The 20,532-nt window shown below is 36.0% G+C and overlaps 2 protein-coding genes across 7 annotated transcripts; one reads left to right on the top strand and one right to left on the bottom strand.

Moving 5' to 3' along the window:
* Positions 1–1,993: 1,993 nt before the first annotated feature.
* Positions 1,994–13,093, top strand: LOC140781326 (protein PARALOG OF AIPP2-like). Of its 6 annotated transcripts, XM_073127265.1 has the most exons (13): positions 2,024–2,414; positions 2,835–2,915; positions 5,671–5,901; positions 6,117–6,951; positions 8,047–8,132; positions 8,243–8,772; positions 8,865–9,320; positions 9,426–10,215; positions 10,363–10,593; positions 10,685–10,809; positions 10,911–11,413; positions 11,878–12,001; positions 12,082–13,093. In XM_073127265.1, exons 3-13 carry the CDS (start codon positions 5,849–5,851, stop codon positions 12,849–12,851), a joined length of 4,503 nt encoding a protein of 1,500 aa, XP_072983366.1. In that variant the 5' UTR covers positions 2,024–2,414; positions 2,835–2,915; positions 5,671–5,848; the 3' UTR covers positions 12,852–13,093. The 6 variants fall into 6 exon arrangements, with proteins under 6 accessions (XP_072983361.1, XP_072983363.1, XP_072983364.1 ...); XM_073127260.1 differs by having other exon boundaries at positions 1,994–2,414; positions 5,671–6,951; XM_073127262.1 differs by having other exon boundaries at positions 2,018–2,414; positions 2,845–2,915; positions 5,671–6,951.
* A 689-nt stretch (positions 13,094–13,782) lies between these two features.
* LOC140782808 (uncharacterized) lies at positions 13,783–17,849 on the bottom strand. The gene is made up of 5 exons (XM_073129592.1): positions 17,350–17,849; positions 16,528–16,790; positions 15,661–15,778; positions 14,916–15,124; positions 13,783–14,463 (listed from the first exon to the last, which is right to left on the bottom strand). Exons 1-5 carry the CDS (start codon positions 17,710–17,712, stop codon positions 14,010–14,012), a joined length of 1,407 nt encoding a protein of 468 aa, XP_072985693.1. The 5' UTR covers positions 17,713–17,849; the 3' UTR covers positions 13,783–14,009.
* Positions 17,850–20,532: the final 2,683 nt, after the last annotated feature.

Genomic DNA, 20,532 nt, shown 5'->3' with positions numbered 1-20,532 from the left:
AGTAGATATTTTATTTTATTTAAAAAAACTTATAACCTATGCTTGTGATAAATGGCCACGTATGATCAGAAACAAAGGTTGCGTGAATTGTGAAGTGATCGCATCTCACAAGCATGTTCGCTTTATGCGCGTTTACTGCAACTTAGAAAGCTTAATTGTAATCAAAGTATATACGTGTGTGTGTGTGTATATATATATATATATAGATATATATGAAGTGGATTACGTGTAAGTGCTTCACAACTCCAAAGCTTGCAATATTGCATGGAAAACAATCCAGTGGTTTACTTTGCGTTAAAGCGATTTAACATCACTTGCACGAAGAAACTTCTATACATTGAGAGAGAGAGAGAGAGAGAGAGAGAGAGAGAGAGAGAGAGAGAGAGAGAGAGAGGATGGAATTGGATTCCAATTCCCTTGTAAGCCGTAGTACTTTCCACGTGATACTCCATGAGCTGCATGCAGTTCACACGACGTTCCAACAAAGTTACTTCGGATGCTATACAGTATGAATTGCACGCTTTTCCTACTATCTGCTTGGAAAACTGTTCCTAATTAACGAGAGTATTTTAATGTTAATCGGGCTTATCCTATCTTATCAGCTCTAATTTTATAGGTTTCTATATTTGCTTTTTTATTTAAGATATTTTTACAAATCGCACCTATATATTTTACGTATTTTATGATTCGTACTCTAAAGATTTTATAATCTGTCATCTCTTTTTTTTTTCTTATAATTCTTATTTAATACCTTGGCATTATTTTAACTAACTAATATTGACCAAATTACTAAAAATCTTTTTATTCCATCTTATTTTCTATATCTCTTCGTAATCTTTCTCACCACATTTCCTTATCTTTTCTCTCTCCTTGTCTCCTTCTCCTCATTTTCTTTTTCTTATTCTTTTCTGAGAAGAGAAAGTCAGGATAAAAAAGATAAGAGTAATTTAGATATTTATAAAATTATTATATATTATAATAAAATATTTTTTTTAGTACCGTCTCAGTTAATTTAGTGTGTTAAATAAGAATACAGAAGAATACGAGAGGTTGCCGTATGAAATCCTTGAAACGAGATAAATCACAAAATATGTAAATATTAGGGTGTGATTTGTAAAAATCTTTTTATTTAAAACGGGACTAGTGAATACACACTAATACTGTATTAATGTATGGTTAATCGATCGCCCTATTAGTAATAAGATAATAAAGTGGAACTATTTGGCAACATACACATATTTCGTACAACACTGAGTGCAGAGGATCTCCAGCCATTCTTCGTCCACCTCCGACTTCACCCCGCCGACGTTGCAGACCAAATCCAGTTCCAAATTCCAAACATCACCAATTTTTTTTTTAAAATAAAAATAAAAATAAAAACTAGTTATAATGACATATTGACGAGTCATCAGGTCAGCTGCATGGGTGCAATAAATAATCTAATAAATTTTTTTTTATATCTTATGGATATTGGAATATTTATTTCTTGACTTATTCCATACGTTTATATATGCTTCCTTACATCATTTAATTGTTTATAGTCTTCCGAAGACTTGGATTTATGACATTTTTCTGTAGATCTGAGATTTGTTCCGTTCAACGGATGTCGGCGTCTAGTTCACGACGCATACAACGGTAGAAAATTTTTAGGAGTTAATAATAAGTGATTTATATATATATATATATATATATATAAAGAAATAGTTAGAATTAATGTGATTCATTAAGTTTGGAGCAAGTAGGGGAGAGGTAAAATTAAAAAAAAAGAAGAATTAAAATGAAGAGAATATGTGATAATTAGTCCATTAAAATTGATGGGATGATGTGATCTGTATGTGATTTTGCAAAGAGTAATTAGGTAATTAATTACTTTCTGGTTAGTGGTAGAGATTATGTGGTCGATATCGGATTAAGATATTAGTGTATCAGAAGTAATTACTTATTCGAGGGGCTAAAATGCAAAACGAGCAAATTTCGCATTGAGATATAGACAGAGTCCTTACTCCACGCGTGTGTCGCTCTCCTCTCTCTCTCTCTCTCTCTCTCTCTCTCTCTCTCTCTCTCTCGCCATGGATTGATTCGATGTGAAGCTCGCATCGTAGCAACCTCTTCCATCCGATCCGATTCGCACCCGGCGCGCCCATTTGGCGTCTCCTTGTCCTTGTTCTCCTCTCTCTCTTCGCCCCCCCCTCCCGTATCCCTCATCTCCTCTCTCTTTGTCTGTCTCTATCCATCAATCTTCTCGGCCAGTTCGAAACGCTCACCGGGATGGAGATGGAGAAGCGAAGCGGTAGCTGGGGTTAGGGCGATCGGAATCGATCGGGACGATTCCGGAGGTGGAGGACATGAGGAAGCGTGGGGAGAGGAGCGTGAAGGATCTCTACGATCGAACGAAGAAGATCTCGCAACCGGAGGCATGTAAAGTTATCGCCTTTATGCTGGGAATTGGTTTATCTAATGATTTTGTTGTGGATCGATGTAGGCTTGTAATTGTCTTTTAGTTTTGGGAGTTTCTTTTTGTTTTAATGGGATTCGATCTTGTTTCCCTGAGGAATTTTTGGTGTTTATTTTCATTTGTAAGATGATTGCGAGTTTTAACTTATGAACTGGTAATTAACATTTATTGTCATGGTTTTCGATAAAGATTGAAATTTGTGGTATCCTGCTTCTCTTTTACCAATTGTTTATTCGTGCATTGAGATTTTTCGATCAGTTCATCCGTACATTTTCTTACAATTAATTGGAAGACGGGTGATTAGTTATAACTTGAAATAATCATCAAATTTGCTATTTTTTGTCCTTGTGATTGATGTGGTGTTGTGTCTTCCTTCTAGATAACACCAGTCCCAGAAGAGAGTTTTTGCGTCCAAGGACGAGGGGATCAATTGGACCACGAATTGCTAAGAATGAAATCGGTAAGAAGAACGCTATCACGTATAATTGTTTTCCATGTGGTAGTCAGTTTTTTTTCCTTCTTCCTAAACAGGCACTTCCTGTATAATTGCTATATGATAGCATGTCTTCAATTTGATGAATTTGAGAAGATCAGAAGACAGTTCAGGCCGGTGTAATCAAAATTAGGGTGCCAGCTCAGGTCAAGCATCAACTTACAAGTTGGTTTGAATTATCATTTGTCAGATGCTTCATGATGTTCTATATATAGGATACATACAAAGCTACATGGATGATGTTTCTAAGCAGTTTCTAGAGGACATTTTGAGGATAGTATCACAGAATGATAGCTACTATTACCTGAAATTTCACGCGCAGAGATTAGATTGAAAATGACTTTTTCTCTAGTAACAAATTTTGGAAATCCAGCATATCATTATTTTATTTTATTTATATTTTTGAGAAAAGAGGAAGATTTATTATTGTTCTTTTTCAAATAAGCATTTTCTTCCTTTATTATTCAGAGATTAAGCATTCTATAAGTTGTGTTTGTGTAGCTCTTTGGTCTTTGACATTATGTTTTTTTTTTCAATTTTAAATAAATGGTTGTGATTTCCTAGTCTAGAAGCATATTAGAGTGATACTTGTACTTCGATATTCTAACCAGAATTTTGGTAATTACTTCCACAAATTGCTTATCTTAACTCCATGATGAATTGGCCTTCGTTTTGCTAGAATCTTGAATCCTCGATCAACAGCAATTCATTAAGTTATATTTTGTTTAAATTTTTTAATGATATGTAATTCTCTGCATGCATTTTTATGTATTTTGCAGCAGCATGGAACTGGGGACTTTGTTCAACAGGACATCATGAGATTTAATAGTTTCTAGGATTACACCTGTACCGCTTTTGTACTATTCTACATTTTTGTTAGATTATTAATCATAGTTCGTTTCTGAACTCCTTTTTCCTGACGTAAGTTCATCATCACAATTTCTCCAGTACCGGTTCATGCTTTTCCAATTTATTGAGTATCTTGAGTTTTGTTAAATTATGTAGGCAATGTGAAGTACCATGTGCCTCAAATTGCCTATCTAGTTGCCTCAGCTAAAACTCACCTAAGGTTGAAATGTAGTGTGCCCCAATTGTGATAAGGAAATGAAAGCTCATATTCTTGTACCTAGTCGGACATCAGATTTTTTGACTCATCTTAATATGGAAATCCTGAAAAGGTAAGGCCTATAGCTTCCGTAATTGATTAACATGTTTTGTTGCATTAAAAGAGGATATATTTTGTTACTTATTTCAATTGATTTTGTAAGTAAATTAGTTAAAGACATAAGATATAGAATTTTGTATTGTTTATTTGCCAACGACATCATTCTAATTGAGCAATTTAGGATAAGGTTGAACCTTGAACTAAAAATACAGGGAAGAAGCTCAATCTAAAGGCTCAGAATAACTATTGCTAAGACTGAAGCATAGATTGCAATTTCAAGACAACGAGAAAATATGAGGATGAAGGATTTATTTTTGATGGACAGAAAATAACTTACATGACATACTTTTTTATATTGGATCTAACAGGAAGAGGAGATTGATGAGTGCACATGGGGTTAGCATAGGATTGTTAAATTAGAGAAGCGCCACTAGTGTGTTGTGTAATAATTATCATGTATCCTTGAAGTCAAAACAACAAATTTACTCGATATAAGATTAGCTTCTTTTGTGGAATAAAATGTTGGGCAACTCGGAAACTAACTACCAAACATTCAGCTTAGCCATAGAGGTTATTGAGGTGAGTGGTGTTGTTACTGGAAAAATATAGTATGAAATAGTTGTATTTGTCACATGTAGCATCCATAAAGGATAAGTTTTGAACTGATTGCCAATTTAAAACCACAGTGCACCAAAATGGAGCAATGATTTTTTTGTAAATAAGCAGAAGAGTGAGTTAGAGAAAAAACTGGAATTGGAAAGAAATAGTGAAAAAAGGACATGAGATATTTCATAGAAGGACAAAATCCTGTGCTAAATAAAATGTTTTTTCTTAAGTCAACTGATGAATCAAATATCTTTTCTGTTTATAAAGTGCCAGTTTACTATTGGGAATTTTTCTCTCTCTAAGCTTCTAAATGTCCACGAGTACAATGGTATCTGCCTTGTTGGTTAGACCTTGATGAAATATTGAAGAGGGAAATTTTGGTTCCCTTTTGGAAATTTGTGAGTTGTATTGAACATCTTGTACTTGTCAAATCGATGAAGTTTCTTAGACTATATAAATTTTTAAGTGCTAGTTTGTTCTTGAGAAGATTTCTCCTAAACTTGAAGACAAATGCTTCATAAATTGCCCACAATAAAATGAGTTATTCCTTATTTGTTAATCTTGGTGAGAGTAATTAAATGATACATCTGAAATTCTGGATTGATTTGCAGTGAAGAGAAACTATTTGTTTTGTTTTCAGAAGTTTCTGTGGAACTTCTGGTATATTTTCTCTCCCTTACATTTGAACACTCTACTACTGAGGACAATATTATTTGATATTCACTGTTTTCTTTTTTTTTTCCTCATTTTTTTGTTTTCTGGAAATATGGTCTTGTACTTCCTCTTTCTTTATATAGATTACAACTTAAAATTGGGAAGTTTATTTAGTTGTGAGACATGCTTGGCACATATAAGTAAATGCTTTTGCAACTCATGTATTTCTTCCTACATTCTTTGTTTACTTTTTTCAAAGAATCACTTCTGACAATCTGTATTTACACAATTTTACAGGGTACCTTTTCAGCTTGTAGTCCTCGTATGAGGGCAGAATCTGGGACATGCAATGTGTGCTCTGCTCCTTGCTCCTCTTGTTTGCATCGAAGTCTTTCAGTTATGGAGTTGAAAGTCGAGTCTGCCTTTTCTGATAATTCTGGTAGGGTAGAAGAAGATGGTAGTTGCACATTGATTGATGCTGATGAGCAACCTCTTTGTAAGAGAAGAAAATTTGATGATGAACAACATGTAAGTAGTGAAACAAGCAACATAGTAAGTGCTAATTCAAGTAATGACTCTTCCTGTGAAAATGTTGAAAGTAAAGTTATGTTAGGAACCTCTACTACATGTGATATCTCTGAAAATGTTGACATGCCTTCAGAGGTATGTGAAGCAATTGCTGGAGAACAGCTTCTTTCACCAAAGATTTTTCATTCTGATAATGAGTTCTGTTCCTCACCTAGAGAGCACCAGAGGTTCTCAGATCAAGATGGAGAGAAGCATGGTGTTGAATGTCATGGGGACAATATTTCATGTCTTAGTGGATTTAAAGATGCCAGTGTGCCAACCAGTGATCAAACTGTGGAAGTGGACAAGAAGGACATCACATGTAATTCTGCATTAACCTGTGACTTAGACATGCAAAAGGTTTCCCAAGAGAAGGGCTCTTATGGGTTGTATAATTATGAAATTGGAGCCAGCCAAGGTGACTCAAGAAAGACTACTGCATGCACTGATGGATCTCCAAGAAAGAAGTCTGATGCTGGTGCTATAAAAGCTGGTCTTTGTGATAAGTCCGTGCCTACAGAGTCTACTCTCAGCAAAGCAACAACTTTTCCTGAAGTACAATATCCAAGTTCCAATGCCCACAGTAACCATGATGTGGGGCCCAAGGCCAACTTTGGCGATCTACAACATAATTTAGTTACTGAATATCATGAAGAAATTTTTGAATGCTCAATGGGCTATGTGGAATCTTCAGCTGGTGGACAATTGGCTTCTAAGAGCACTGAAGGAAGGAAGTGTGATATGCTTTCAAACACCAAAGTTAGTAAAGCAAATGATAAAAGGAGGGAGTCTTTTTCAAGGGCTCTAAAAATTGATATTCCATGCTTGGAAAATAAAGACAGAGATGATAGCAGGATCCCATCTGATGAAATCATCAAGTGCAGCAGCAATAATGAACAGCATCAACTGAAAAGTTCATTTCTTAAGCCCTTGAGTGATCATGAGTCTCAAATGCAACCTGGAATGACGGGTGACAGCGAGAATCAGGAGATAGACAGTGAGTTGGATGATGTAGGTACCTTTTTTTTGTTTTCTTAAAGGAAATTGATCATAAAACGAATTAAAAGTGCCCTTCAGTTTAGGATTTTATTGCACCTGCATTGTACTTGTTGTGCAACGAATGCATAACAGAGATGATAAAAGAATGAAATAACTAATTAAGTAGCTGAACTGTTAATTTGAAATATAATTATGGTACTGCTACTGCTGTAGTGTCAAGAATGATCTGCATAAATACTCATTTTCTCTTTTATTTTATGTATGAAACATTGGGACTTGTATGAATAATACTTTGGCAAGTTAAGTTTGGGAAAAAAACATATTGTTGTCTAAGGGAAGCCTCTCAACTCAGATGTTAAACCCGTGACAAAGGTTCAAAGGTTTTCTCCTCCCTTTAGACAAATAAAATGGTTCGACCATCCAGTCTTAGTTTTGAGGGTAGCTTTGGTATAAAGAAAAAGAAGAAGAAAGTGTTGATATTGGGTTGTGCTCTTATTGACCCCATATAATGGCTTGGATAATGATGATGATGATGCATGATTATTTTGTATACTCTTCAATTCAACGTCATGTTAGAAACTTTGAAACAGTACATGAAATAAGAATAGAAGGTTGCATGTGAATTGGACTGCAAGCTTTATATTAAACTTTTGGAACTAGCTTTAACACATTTCTATTAATTGATTGTGCCCCAAAATCATGAAAAACTAATCCTGAAGTGGAGAGAGAGAGTATTTTCATCTTTTCCCACCTTGGGGTAATGATTTTGAGTGCTGAGAGCACTCGATGACCAGCAATGTGTTAAAACCTTTTTGCAAAGGTTTAACATGAAGTTTGTCTCTAGCTCAATATATAAAATAATCAAATGGAGCTAGGGAAAGACTTAGTTATTTTGAAGAGTAGAAACTTGTTACTATGTGGATAGCAAAGGAGTTTCTTTTTTGTCAAAATATTTGGCTTGATTAGGTTTACGCTGCTGTGATTCCGTATGTTTTTCTTGATGGTTGTTTACCTCAAGGAGATAGCTAAGCAACCGCTTTTCCTTTGCTCTTCAGATTTTGCAGAGGATTCTTCTGAGTTTTGATATGATCTGTCATTCTGTTTTAGGTTAAAGTATGTGATATATGCGGAGATGCAGGTCGAGAGGAGCTTCTAGCTACATGCAGTCGATGCATTGATGGAGCTGAGCACATGTAAGCATCCTTATTGATTTATTGATTTATTCCTATTTTTTGCTCTAATTAGAGACCTCTCTTATTTGGTATTATCAAAAGTTAACACTGATTTTTTTTAATATGACTAGTTATTGCATGCGAGTAATGGTGGACAAAATTCCTGAAGGCAATTGGCTATGTGAGGAGTGCCAGCTTAAGGATGTGGAGGATGAAAGAAAGGATAAATATGAGACGATTTCTAGTACACCAATATCAGAATCTTTTACTGAAAATAATCAGACCTGTGGAAGCAGACTCACCCCTCAGGATTTGGTAAAATCAGGTGACACGGCAACTGATCCTGAAGTGGGAGGATTTACAAAAGGAAAACAAAATCTACAAAAATTGGTCAAAAGACATGTAGATAATGTAGAAGTTATTTCTACAACCAGCAAAAGAATTGTGGAAAATAATTCTGGGTTCAGGGAGACAGCCAGCCCCAGGAAGAGTAATGTCCTATCTCGTGAAAGTTCCTTCAGAAGCTCTCATATGGAAAAGATAAAATCAGCCAATATTGCTTCCTCACCTCGAGATCCATCTGTCATAAGTTTCCAGGCCTCTTCTTCACATGCAATAGGCAGCATGCCTAAGATTCAAGAACAACTCTATTCACCTGGAGGTACTTTTTGTCTGACATTTTCTTTATGCATTTAATTGAATCATGTTCTGTTTCTGACGTTGAAAATTGTTTATTTTCTACTTTTCCCACAGGCTCTTTATTGAAGCAAAATTCGTTCAACAATTTGAATACAAAACCAAGAGTCAAACAGTTGATTGGAGACGTTCCTGATAAGAAACGGATAACACGGGATTTTGCTTCCACAAACACCAGAGAGGGAGCATCAGTCAGGAAATTAATTCGGTCTGGATCATTTAAGAGTGTGAATTCAGGCCATTCCAACATTGAATCAGTGAAACAAAAGAAGCTTCTTAATTTGCCTCGAGCTCAGAGTTCTCGAGCACTGAAACCAGTAAACGAAGTGAAGATGTTAGATAAGAATAACTCCTTTATTCTAGATCGGCCCCTTGTTAGTCCATCAGCAAAGACTGGCAGCTCTATTCCGAAGCTGGACCTGAAGATTCCTCATCATGATAAATATTTTGTCAGTAAGTCTAAGGCAGACATAGTTAGCTTCAAGAGAGGACCGGATAATACAAATAATTTAGGTAACTGATCTCCCAAGCATTGGACTTGTAGTCATGTGTATTTCACCTTTTGTTAGCTCCCTATTTTACTTTAAAATAACCTTTTGTCATTTTGTGGTTTCTCAGGATGTAGTGAAATGAAAAAGACATCACATACATCTGGAAGTTATGAAAGGTGCAATTTGGAACAAGACACACACCAAGTTGTTCCAAAGGAAGCTGATTCTGCTAGTCCCGGTGCAACCAATAAACAACACAGAGTTCCTGATACCATTTTGCGAAACAGTGTGCCTCAGCTTGCAGGATTATCCCATCGAGGTGATAAAGACAAAGTTCCAGGCAATTCTGTTAGTACAAAACAGGAGGTTCCTGGTGTTGGTCGAATATTATGCTGTAATAAGTGTAATGAAGCAGGTCATGCTGCACAGTTATGCCCAACTGACAATCTTCGTGATTCTTCTATCAGTAAGTCATCTGACAGGCAAAGTTTAAGAGGGATCACCAAGAGTTCCAATAAGTGGAAAAGTGCTGCTGCAGCAGTTATGTCAGAGACAAGAATGCGGAAAAAGAGTATATTGTCAGACAAATCTAAGGAATATTCTGCATCAAGGGCTGATGTGAGCTGTGAACTTGTTTCTAGAAATTTACTGGCAAATTCAAATTCTGAGAAGAATTTGCATGTAAATGGAATATCTGATCAAAAAAATATGTCGGGAAATGCTGAGCCTGCGACAGATGTGCAGCAAGCGAAACATCAAGAGGAATCCCCTTGCCTTCCTAAAGGCACTACTTTGACTGAAACTTCTACGAAAACCTTGGATGTTCCTAATGGGACAGATTCGCCTCAAATTGATCATTCTTCTCTTTCAAATCCATTTAGACCTGTGGTTATTCCAGATCATGAATTCATCTGGCAGTATGATATCTTTCTCTTCTAAATTTTCAGTTCGAAGGATGCATTCTAGATATCTAGTTATATTCATCAGTTAGTGCAACTTTTAATATTACCCTAAATGTAAGGATGTTGTAATGCTCTTATCCTTATTTCTTTATTTATTTGCAGAGGGAGTTTTGAGGTTCTAAGAGCTGGGACACTTCCTGAAATCTATGATGGAATTCAAGCTCATTTGTCAAGTTGTGCATCACCTAAAGTGCTTGAAGTAGTTACCCAATTTCCTCACAGAGTCCGACTGGAGGAAGTCCCTCGTCTTAGCTCGTGGCCTTCGCAATTTCAGGGGAAGAAGCCAGAAGATGATAATATTGCTCTTTATTTCTTTGCCAAGGATACTGATAGGTATAGTTGTGAGCTTACTACCTTTGTAATTCTCTGGTAGTTCATACATCAGGATTGGTTGGCTGACTTCCATTTTTCTCTTCTGATACAGTTACGAAAGAATTTACCTAAAGCTGTTGGATAATATGCTTGAAAATGATCTAGCCCTCAGAGGAAACATCAACAGTATTGAGCTTCTTATATTTCCATCAAATAAGTTACGAGAGAATTCCCAGCGTAAGAGCTAACATTGATAACTTGCATAAATGCCTACCAGCATCTTTTGGTCACTTGGCATGCTGAATTCTTCTCTAAAAGATAACCTTTTTCCTTTCCAGGTTGGAACAGGTTATTTTTTCTCTGGGGTATCTTTCGAGCAAGGAGAAAAGGATGCTTAAATGGCCCATCTAATTCCCAGATGAAAATTTGTGGATCAAAGTTGAATTTAGATTCCATCGCTCAAGATTTAGCTTCTCCAGATGATTTTCCTTGTGAGAAAAAAATTTCAGATGGGAATCTAGATGAGAAATCTTGTGGAAATGATATTGATGGTAGGATCTTGAATGCTCAGCAGCCTCAGCATGAAAAGTCAAGTGCGTATGTGGATGCTCAGCCTTTTCTGGCTTCTGGTATTGATGGTAGGATCTTGAATGCAATCAATCCTCCTTTTCATCAAAAAACTGTGCATCAGGCACCTTCAGAACCAGTTTCTTGCTTATTTCCTGTGAACAAGCCATTGAAAAGCTTACTTGAGCTACATGCTTCACCTGATACTTGTTCTGGACTTCAGATCAGTGCTGAAGAGGTGCAGACATCACAGGGAGCCTATTGTATCGACCTGGTACTCTTCTTCTCCTTTGATCACAATAGAGATTTGTATGGAGTTATCACTTTCTTAACTAATGTTAACTGCACACCTTGTGTAGAAAAAAGCGTGCATGAGATACCTGTTGTTTTTATCATCTGGTGAAAGCTTGTACATAGACCATGCCACAAGATAGACAAATGTGTGTTCTAGCTTGCCATGGAAAAGCATTTTGTTATGTTAATTTCAGACCATCTTGCCCTCAAAATGACAAAAAAGGAGAATGGTGTTTAGGTGCAAGGCATATGAAGTAGTAGCTCAATACTCAACTGTTTATAGATCATGATTCTGAGTCTCTGACTAGTAGAACTGTTTCTTTGATTGTTTGTATGCAAGTTGAGAAGAAAGATATGACAATAACTTGCTTGGTTTAATAATATGACAGTGAAAAATGTATTTGTAGGTTTATCAAGCTTGATCTTTTATTTTTCTGCTTGCAGAACATTGTGAGTAAAAGTGAATTTGGTGTGGCTGCAGTCTCCCCATCTTGTGTTCTTGAAAATTCAAGACAGATTCAGAATGGTGCATTATCTGCAAAAGAGATTTCTCCAGATTTTGCACAAGGTAATGTTTTTTCCAGATTTGGTCGCATTAGCTATCAAAAGTAGTTATACTCACTTTTCTTTTGCCTGACTGTTGAGCAGGCAGAGAAGGCAAAGGTAACATTGAGAAAGTGAGGGAGAAAGAGAGATCTATGAGATGTGAAGAACCCTTGTATCACAACCAGCAGGAACACCTCACAGTGAGGGACCATGTCATTTTGGAATATAAGCCAAACAAGAAACGGTCACGCTCGTCTTCAGTCGAAACAGTATCACAGGCTTCTGGTGAGACAGCAAAGAGCACTAATGAGAACTTTTGGAACAGAAAGGCAAATTTCATCTTTCATGAAGATGAGACGGAATGCAAGAAGATAAAGGCCAATTCAAGAATTGGCAATTTGTTTAACAGCAATATGGATCAGTGGCAACATACAGATGACGTGCACAGTGCAGTAGTGATGCCAAAAGATATAGAAGGTGCTAATAGAAATTTCTTTCCTGCAGGATTGTGCTGCCCTGCCAAGAGCACCATATTTGACAATGCTATACATGTTCCATCTTCAGATGAAGAAGAGGCACTAGAATCCAAAACTCCAGATCTTGAACTAGCTCTCGGTGTAAAGAAGTCATCGGAGAAGGAAGTTCTGCCTTTACTTTTCCCTTTGGTTAACAAAAAAGAATCTCATTTGGAGATGGTTGCTCCTGCGAAGAGTGATCGAGATGATCTGTCTGTGTCGCTCTCTCTATCTCTCGGCCTCCCTGGCATCGAGAAAGAGAAGGCCAATTCGGTTCTAAAGACGGAGCAGTTTTTGCCAGAGAGGCCCTGTCTAAACACATCTTTGCTTCTCTTCAGAGACTTTACCAACGCTTGAATCGCCAGGTTCGTTGTGAATTGTCGCCTCGTTTGAGGCAGCTTTGAAGCCCTTCCATATGTTGATAAACCATATAGATGTCTTTTTCTTTCTTCTCTCAGTTCAGAGTGTAGACAGCGGCTGCTTGTACATATGAAAAGGCCATAAATCTCAATGCTCCTTAGAACTCAGTGGTATGTTACCTTCAGTTTTCGTGGTGGCGGCATAGTTTCTTTAGTATATAAACATGTTGCTCTTGTGTATGTGTTTGTGTTTCTGTTTACCAAGTTTTGTTCTGCAACTAAAACGTCAATGATGGTTGGCGAAGGTCAAAACAGAAACTGATGCTTATCAAAGTTACCAACATTCATAGACTTCAAAGATTCTATATGCTTTCTAAGGCGTTAGCACTGATACAAAATTTACATTCTATTTGGACGGAGAACAGCGAAGATAAGATAACTTTCTCTTATCTTATTTAGATGTAATCAAGAGAAGAGAAGAGAAAAGAGAAAAATAAATTTATTTTGTTTAAATCAAGGAGAGTGAATAATAGGTTAACTATTAATACTCCCGTCTAATATTTAATAAAATTAAAATAAACCAGCATAAGTTATAATATTCATAAAAATCATTCTTTAAAAAAAAAAAAAAAATATATATATATATATATATATATATATATAAGGAAGACGAGGGAATTTTCTGCACTCGGGGTTTAGTATAAATGTCCCAATAATCGCGTATTTAGTTGTATATATTTTTTCTCCCACTTCAGCCTTAAAACAGAGTACTTTACCCTCTCTTCCCTCCCTGCATTACTATTATAGAACTCAATACTACTTCTTATTTGATTAACAAGTTAGAAGTGCTTTATATACAACAAATATGTCATTCTATATTACAAGATGATGGTAAAAAGGCCATTTAGATATTACAAACAATGAAGACAGATAAAAGTCTTTTGACATTTCTCAATACAAAGTGTTCGAGTTACATAAAGCCCTTCTAACTGCAGTCCTATCGATACAACAAACACAATGCTCCTTCTCCCGAGTCTCAATCCTCAAATACTTTTGAGCATTTTTCCTAATGAACTAACAAACAATGTTTATAATGCAACACCTAGAAATTCTTTGTCAAATGAGAATCATGCAAACTTAACCTACATCCATAAAATCATAAGCTGGAGATATGATCTGATCCTACATCTGAGCACATCTTTAAGCTATCAAGATGAAAGGCAAATGATTCTGCCAACCTGGAGGCATCTTGCACCCTAAGGCGAGTACCCTGCTGCCCTACCACAACCGCTGCCACTCGCGAGGCCAGCATACCCATGCCCTTCAAGTCTGAGGCCCCTCGAAGAATACCGTAGAGAATACCTGAAGCGTATGCATCACCTGCGCCACAGGTATCCACAGGTATGCAGGGAGACGGAGGGATGTATATTTCTTCGCCTTTAACGCCGATGTACGAGCCTTGTGGGCCATCAGTGACTGACACCAATGGAATGAAATGGCTCAAGTAGCGAGCAGCTAACATGGGGCTCTCCTTTGAGGTCATGTCACAAAATGCTCTTGCTTCGTTGCTGTTGGCAAACAGAATGTCTGCGTAGTTTCCTATGATGTCCCTTCAGAATAAAATTTTTGAGATAAGCTGGTAAGTTTCAATTCACGTTTCATCGAGATGCACAAAAATGAGGAGTTGGGACACATGCAGAAACAGAGAAACTATGCACAAAGGAAGCACAACTTTTGTTGGTGATATAAGACAAAATGGGACAGAACTTAAACAAATATATGAAAAAAATCCACAGATTTCTTCTTGGCAGAAACATATCGAAGTAGGAAATCTCTGTTGAAAAATTGATAAGTCAAGGCAAATCACTTCTAGTTGTAGAACATTCTTGGACAAGTAATTAGTGATTCCTTTGCTAGCTTTCACTGTTTGATGAAATCATGAAAGGAGGCGGGGAAATCTGTGCTTTGATATAAGCTTAAAGAAGAACTGTGTAATCTCAGAACAAAATACTGACAACTTGTACGAGCAATATACCTGTGAAAAATATGTACATGAACTTACCAGAAATGATCATAACATCTCTCAATGCAGGAAACATCTGATGCCGTTACAGCAATAAGTGCACCATTTCTGTGAGCATCCTCACAAGCTTTCTTGATAGTCTCGATTGTGTGAGGCAGTTCAAACAAGTAACCTTCTATGACTAGCATATTTGTTTTAGAGATTATGCTAGCCAAGTATTGATCATAGTCGACCGTAGAAGAAGTGCCCTAGAAGAATATGCAGAGGAAAGCATCAGGTCAATAGTCATAAAACAGCGAGGGCTTCTAACAGGACTGCAACAGTAAGTTCAGTGAGGAGTTGTTGTCCTTGGCAAGTCCATATGAAGAGTCACTGAGGATAGGGACGCTTCAGAACAATCAATGAAACAATGCTTCCAAGAAAAAAATAATGGGCATCTAATAAAGACATAATGTCATAACTTTCTTGTTCGTGTCACCATGGTCAAGAAATTCTTGTACATCAACAAGGTGTTAAATAATGTAATAGTAGTCCTAAATTCCTAATTAGGCATAAGATGGCTATCTGGTACATGTCAAACATGTTAATGACATACTAAGGTAATTGTTGGTAGTAAAATTGTTTGCACTACCAGCATATGGACAACCATGTGCCAATATAATACTTTATGCAGGGGAAGAAACAAAATAATTGTATGTGTGTGACCACTTTATGCAGCTTTCATTTAGATTATTAATAAAACTTAACAGACTTAGAACAAGATGTTACTTATAAAGGAGCAGACCTGATATGCAAGCATAGTTCGTTGAGCATCTGGAGTAGTAAGAACAATAACTGTTCCAGTGGTCCCATCTTTGACAGGTCTAGATAGAAAATTAACATTTGCCCGACGTAATTTTGCCCTGAAAGTTCAAAAGAAATATCTATAAATTCAGCCACTTAGTATTGTCATTCTTCAATATCTTAGGCACCAAATAGCAGGGGAAGAAACAAAATTTATTCTAGGAAGACACCTTCTAGGAGCTATCAATCCTAAGCATTTCATAATAAGAGAGGAAAACACACTAACACAGTTATTTGATTCAAAAACATGCTCCTGTCTGATAAAAGCTCTAAGGCCCCATTTGATTTTTGATTAAGGGATGGTTATTCTAATTATTACTCTTAAAATTCTAGAGTAGGTAATTTAATACTTGATTGTAAACTAGAATATGAATGTTATAATTATTTTTTATGTGACATAAAGTAGAGATAAAATACAAATAAAAAATGAAATTAACTTAAATACTCTTGATTCATTATATAAATTTAAATTAAAGCATTCTCATTTCTTGCAATTACGCAAAGCATACTTATTAAGAAATGGAATAAATAGGTGGTAGGAGAGAGGATGCAGTTGGGAAAATTGAGCAAAAAAATTTGAGGGAAAACTATTAGTTTGTGGAATGAGGTATGTGGGCGGCAAGAGAGACAAGATAAAGTTTTTAAAATAACTTCAGAATGCATAACTTCATATGCATATAACACAAATATTCCTAGTAATTTAATTTGAAGGCATTCAGGCTAGATGATTACAATCTCAAGATGTAGAGAAAGCACCATCCAGAATATCTTGTAGACCTTGATAAAAATCAAAATAAATTAGTATTACCTATAGAAACCACCCAATGGATCACTGCCCACACTACCCGCCATGGCAACATTTACATCAGGACCACCGATTGACCGGCTACCAAGTCTTGCCAAAGCTACTAATGTATTGGATAGAGAACCTCCAGCGGCAGCCTTATAGCTACAACCATCCATGGCCCGCAATACGCGACCCCTTTCCTCATGATTAACTACTTTCCTTATACCCTTCTCTATGCCCACTCTGTTCAGGAATTCATCATCAACCATGCCAGAAAAATCAACCTGATGGAACAAGAGAACTACATCATCATCTCTGTGGTTTCATATATAACATCAATATTGATAAAAGAAAATATCAATCCAAGTCAAAAAAGATATCAATCCAACTTAATGATAGCTTGAACTTAGTGACCATGTTCGTCAACTACTTACTAGTGAACTATGTTGCTGTACAGATTTACCTACGAAGAAAGAAAATCAACAATTCCCACCTAACAGAATCATGTAAATAAGCAGAAAGTAAAGCGAGACAATGTGGAGCAAGAATAGCTCAGATGTTGGAAGTTTTAAAATTATGACAAAGTACTTCCTAGTTCCTACAACACCTCAACATGTAGTGTAAACCAGAATAGGATCAAATTGAAATATACCAAGTCTTCTTAACTAAATCATGCACAATACTGCCCTTTCCTCATTATTTTCTACAATTCCATATATAACAAGTTGCATTAAAGTGTTAATTGGAATAAAAAAATGCTGCCATAACCTAGCGCTAGCATCAAAGGAGCACACTATGACATAAGGAATTATGCAAGAAACCCGAGTTGAAACAAGTTCATACCATGGCTTGGCCAAGACCCAACACATCCCACCTCTCAGGAGCAACAGATGCCATCATCTCTTCCTCTTCCTCGTCGTGCTCTTCCTCCCCCTCGCTCTCGCTGCACGGATCCCTCCCCACCTCGTCTCCGCCCAGAAGACCGAAAACCCTGGAAGGCCCACGACTCCGGCTCTGGGGAGCTGTACAACTACCACCCCAACGTCTCCCAAACCCGGTCGGTTGCTGTACTCCATTGGGGCTGCGACCAAGAAGGGGAAGGGGGAGCGTGGGCGCCGCGAAGAGGGAGCGGGAGAGAGGAGAGCAGCGGGAGGAAGGGAGGAGGAGGTAGGAGGGGAGAGCCATCGTGGCTGCCAAATGCTTCATGGAGAGGAGGGTGAGAGGAGGAGGAGGAGAGACTCCATTGGAGGAGATTGGAGAAGGGGATGATGATGGGATGGGCGTGGAGATGAGCCTATCACAAACAAACCGGGTTTATTTTGTGGAAGGGACTTTTACACCAATGTCGAGGACTCTTTTGTAAATTTAAAAGAAAAGAAATTTCTATTTAACCCCTCCATTTTACGTTATCTATGATTCTACTCTTGCTCTTCTTTTCTATGCGAATTACCCCTTTCTTTTGCCAATAATGTAGACATATACTTCGATATCTCTCTCTTGGCTATAATTATACCTTAATTATATGATATATCATTTAATACTACATAATTTAAATTTGATTCTTTAATTTTATAAGAGATATAATTTAATTTAAATTTGATTCTTTACTTTTATAGGAGATAGAGTTCATTTAATACTTCTATGGATATATCATTTAATAATCAAATTTTAGTTTAAATCAATCTTAAACTATTGAGAGATATATGTAAATAATTAAAAATTAATTGAAGACATACAATTTAATTAAACTTTCCTCGAGTTAACTATAAAAAGATATCAATACCGATATATATATATATACATTACACTCAGTTCAAGGTATATATATCTTTCCATTTATAAATTATTAAAATAATATAATTGTCATACAAAAATTAAAAGATAAATGTATAAATATGAAATTCAAAAGGAGAGAGACTATATACAAAAGACTCGTTAAATAGTGCCGACGACTTAGAAATTATAATTTAGATATAGGCAATCACATTTTGAACCGATTATAAGACTTAGAATTTTAGCGGTTCTATTATTTTCTTATCTCTTTTTGTCTTAGAAAGATAAATAGATACGAAGGATATTGAAGAAGAACTCAATAATATCTTACCGTGATAATTCTAAAATATACTCGACAAAAACTAGTATAATATGGTAAATAATTTAAATTTTACAGTAGATATTAATACTTAAACATAAAATTAGTAGATACAAAACAGCGGTATTCAGGACATGGTGATATAGGAAAATAGTATCCAGCTAAAAATTCTACCAGAGATCACATTTCTTATAAATTGACAGAAGGAGCTCTAAAATTACTGTAACATATACTCTGCTAAATGCAAACAAATAACATGAAATAGAAGAACACATGAAGGCAAAAAGGAGGATGGCTTACTCACAGCTTAACATACAAATATGAAAGTAGATCTGCTCCCTTAGGAAAGCTGTGGAACCCTAAGTTAGTATAAGTCATCAAATCATCTCTAGACAAGGAAAGATCTGCAAACCTCGGTAAACAAATATTTCCAACAGATCCAATGCATCTTCTCAATTCTTCGGTGGGTAGATAAACCTCAAAAACAGTCATTTTGGAATAACCAGTAGTGTTGTTATCACTCGCTCGGTAAGCAATGCAAGAAGTTGCATTTTCGCCTCTACATTAAGCAACTCAATTTTAAATTCAGCTCGTTATGCTAGGCCTGATATCTCATGAGCTAGTGCGCAGTAATATGCTATAGTATTCTAGCACAGTTCGAATTTGGCTTGAATTGAGTGATTAGTGTGTCGGGTCGTGATCGAATATTTAAGTCTGATCGACTCAAACCCGATCAAGCCCATTCGATGATCATCACCTCTACCAATAGGGTAGGGGAGTATTAACAAGCTGAACATGATCAAGCTAGGTTTTGCTCTCAGATAGCACGGACTTCAATTTACCGAGTTCAAACGTAAGGCGAATCGGAAAAATCGAATTGGCATCTTAGCTCTCTTTTGATTCCAAAAGTATTTGAGCCAGCTCATGTTCATCTCATTTGGCACCGCACATTTTATAGCTTATTTTTGCTAGCTCGTTTAGGGTTTAGCTATTTGATTCACCTAGCTACAAATATGACTAGTATACCGATTAATTAATAATCAAATTTCAATCATTAAATTGAAATATAAAGACTATATATATATATATATACTTTGACCCGGGGTAGAAATAGATTAAGAAAAAGAGAAGATGAACAAAAAAGAAAGGAAGGATGTCACCTTCAGCAACTTGGCTTCCAATTGCTCAACAATTACACCACTTTTTTAAGCATCCATGCCTAATCATCACTCCTCAAACCAATTGGTGCCCATCAACCTAACTCCACTTACACACCTTTTTGCCAATGTATATATATATATATACAAACACAAAGGACAAATTAAAATTAATCTCCATTAGTTTCATGCATTTCAAATTTAGGCACTTAATCCTCTTCTGGTTCAGACTAAATTATAATCATTAGGAATTTTTCAAAACTAATAAGAATTTATTAGCACCAATATTATATATATATATATATATATATATATATATATATATATGTGACAAATTATAGTTTATCTCAATTTTAGGTACTTGGTCTAGACCAAATTGTAATCATTTAAAATTTTCGTCTAAACTAATTAGTAGTTTATTAGCACCATTTTTTTTCACCATAAATAAGTTGAAAAATAATCAAACTATCGATACCATTCTCAAATTCGACTATATTTTTATATACATAATTAAGACTATTTACATTCTAATTAATAACTATACACACACATATATATATACACATATCAAATACGAAATATTTTTAGCAAAAAGTTTTTAAATTTTAGTAATAATAAGATTAGTGTATATCGTGTATTGGGTATGAAAAATAAACGCACTCAGCCTAATTTTACTATTATTTGAAATTCAAAAAGGAAAAATTGAGTGCAAATAATCCTATCAAGTGACTACACACATATTAAAGCAATATTAAATCAAGCAGGCAAGCAAAATGG

Source organism: Typha latifolia, chromosome 2 (assembly GCF_019914945.1).
Source record: "Typha latifolia isolate L0001 chromosome 2, TyphaL0001v2, whole genome shotgun sequence".
In the NCBI taxonomy this organism is placed as follows: Eukaryota; Viridiplantae; Streptophyta; class Magnoliopsida; order Poales; family Typhaceae; genus Typha; species Typha latifolia.
The sequence above is the reverse complement of the archived record's forward strand: the minus strand, read 5'-3'. Positions and strand labels throughout refer to the sequence as shown.

Excerpts from the sequence above, each read along its gene's own strand:
- LOC140782808 (XM_073129592.1), bottom strand. The coding sequence starts at position 17,712 with ATGAAGCATTTGGCAGCCACGATGGCTCTCCCCTCCTACCTCCTCCTC. Across the intron at positions 16,791-17,349 it reads TGGGTCTTGGCCAAGCCATG|GTTGATTTTTCTGGCATGGT; the intron begins GTATGAACTTGT and ends TTGTTCCATCAG. Across the intron at positions 15,779-16,527 it reads CCATTGGGTGGTTTCTATAG|GGCAAAATTACGTCGGGCAA; the intron begins GTAATACTAATT and ends TTGAACTTTCAG.
- LOC140781326 (XM_073127260.1), top strand. The coding sequence starts at position 2,346 with ATGAGGAAGCGTGGGGAGAGGAGCGTGAAGGATCTCTACGATCGAACG. Across the intron at positions 9,321-9,425 it reads GGATAATACAAATAATTTAG|GATGTAGTGAAATGAAAAAG; the intron begins GTAACTGATCTC and ends GTGGTTTCTCAG. Across the intron at positions 10,216-10,362 it reads GATCATGAATTCATCTGGCA|AGGGAGTTTTGAGGTTCTAA; the intron begins GTATGATATCTT and ends ATTTATTTGCAG.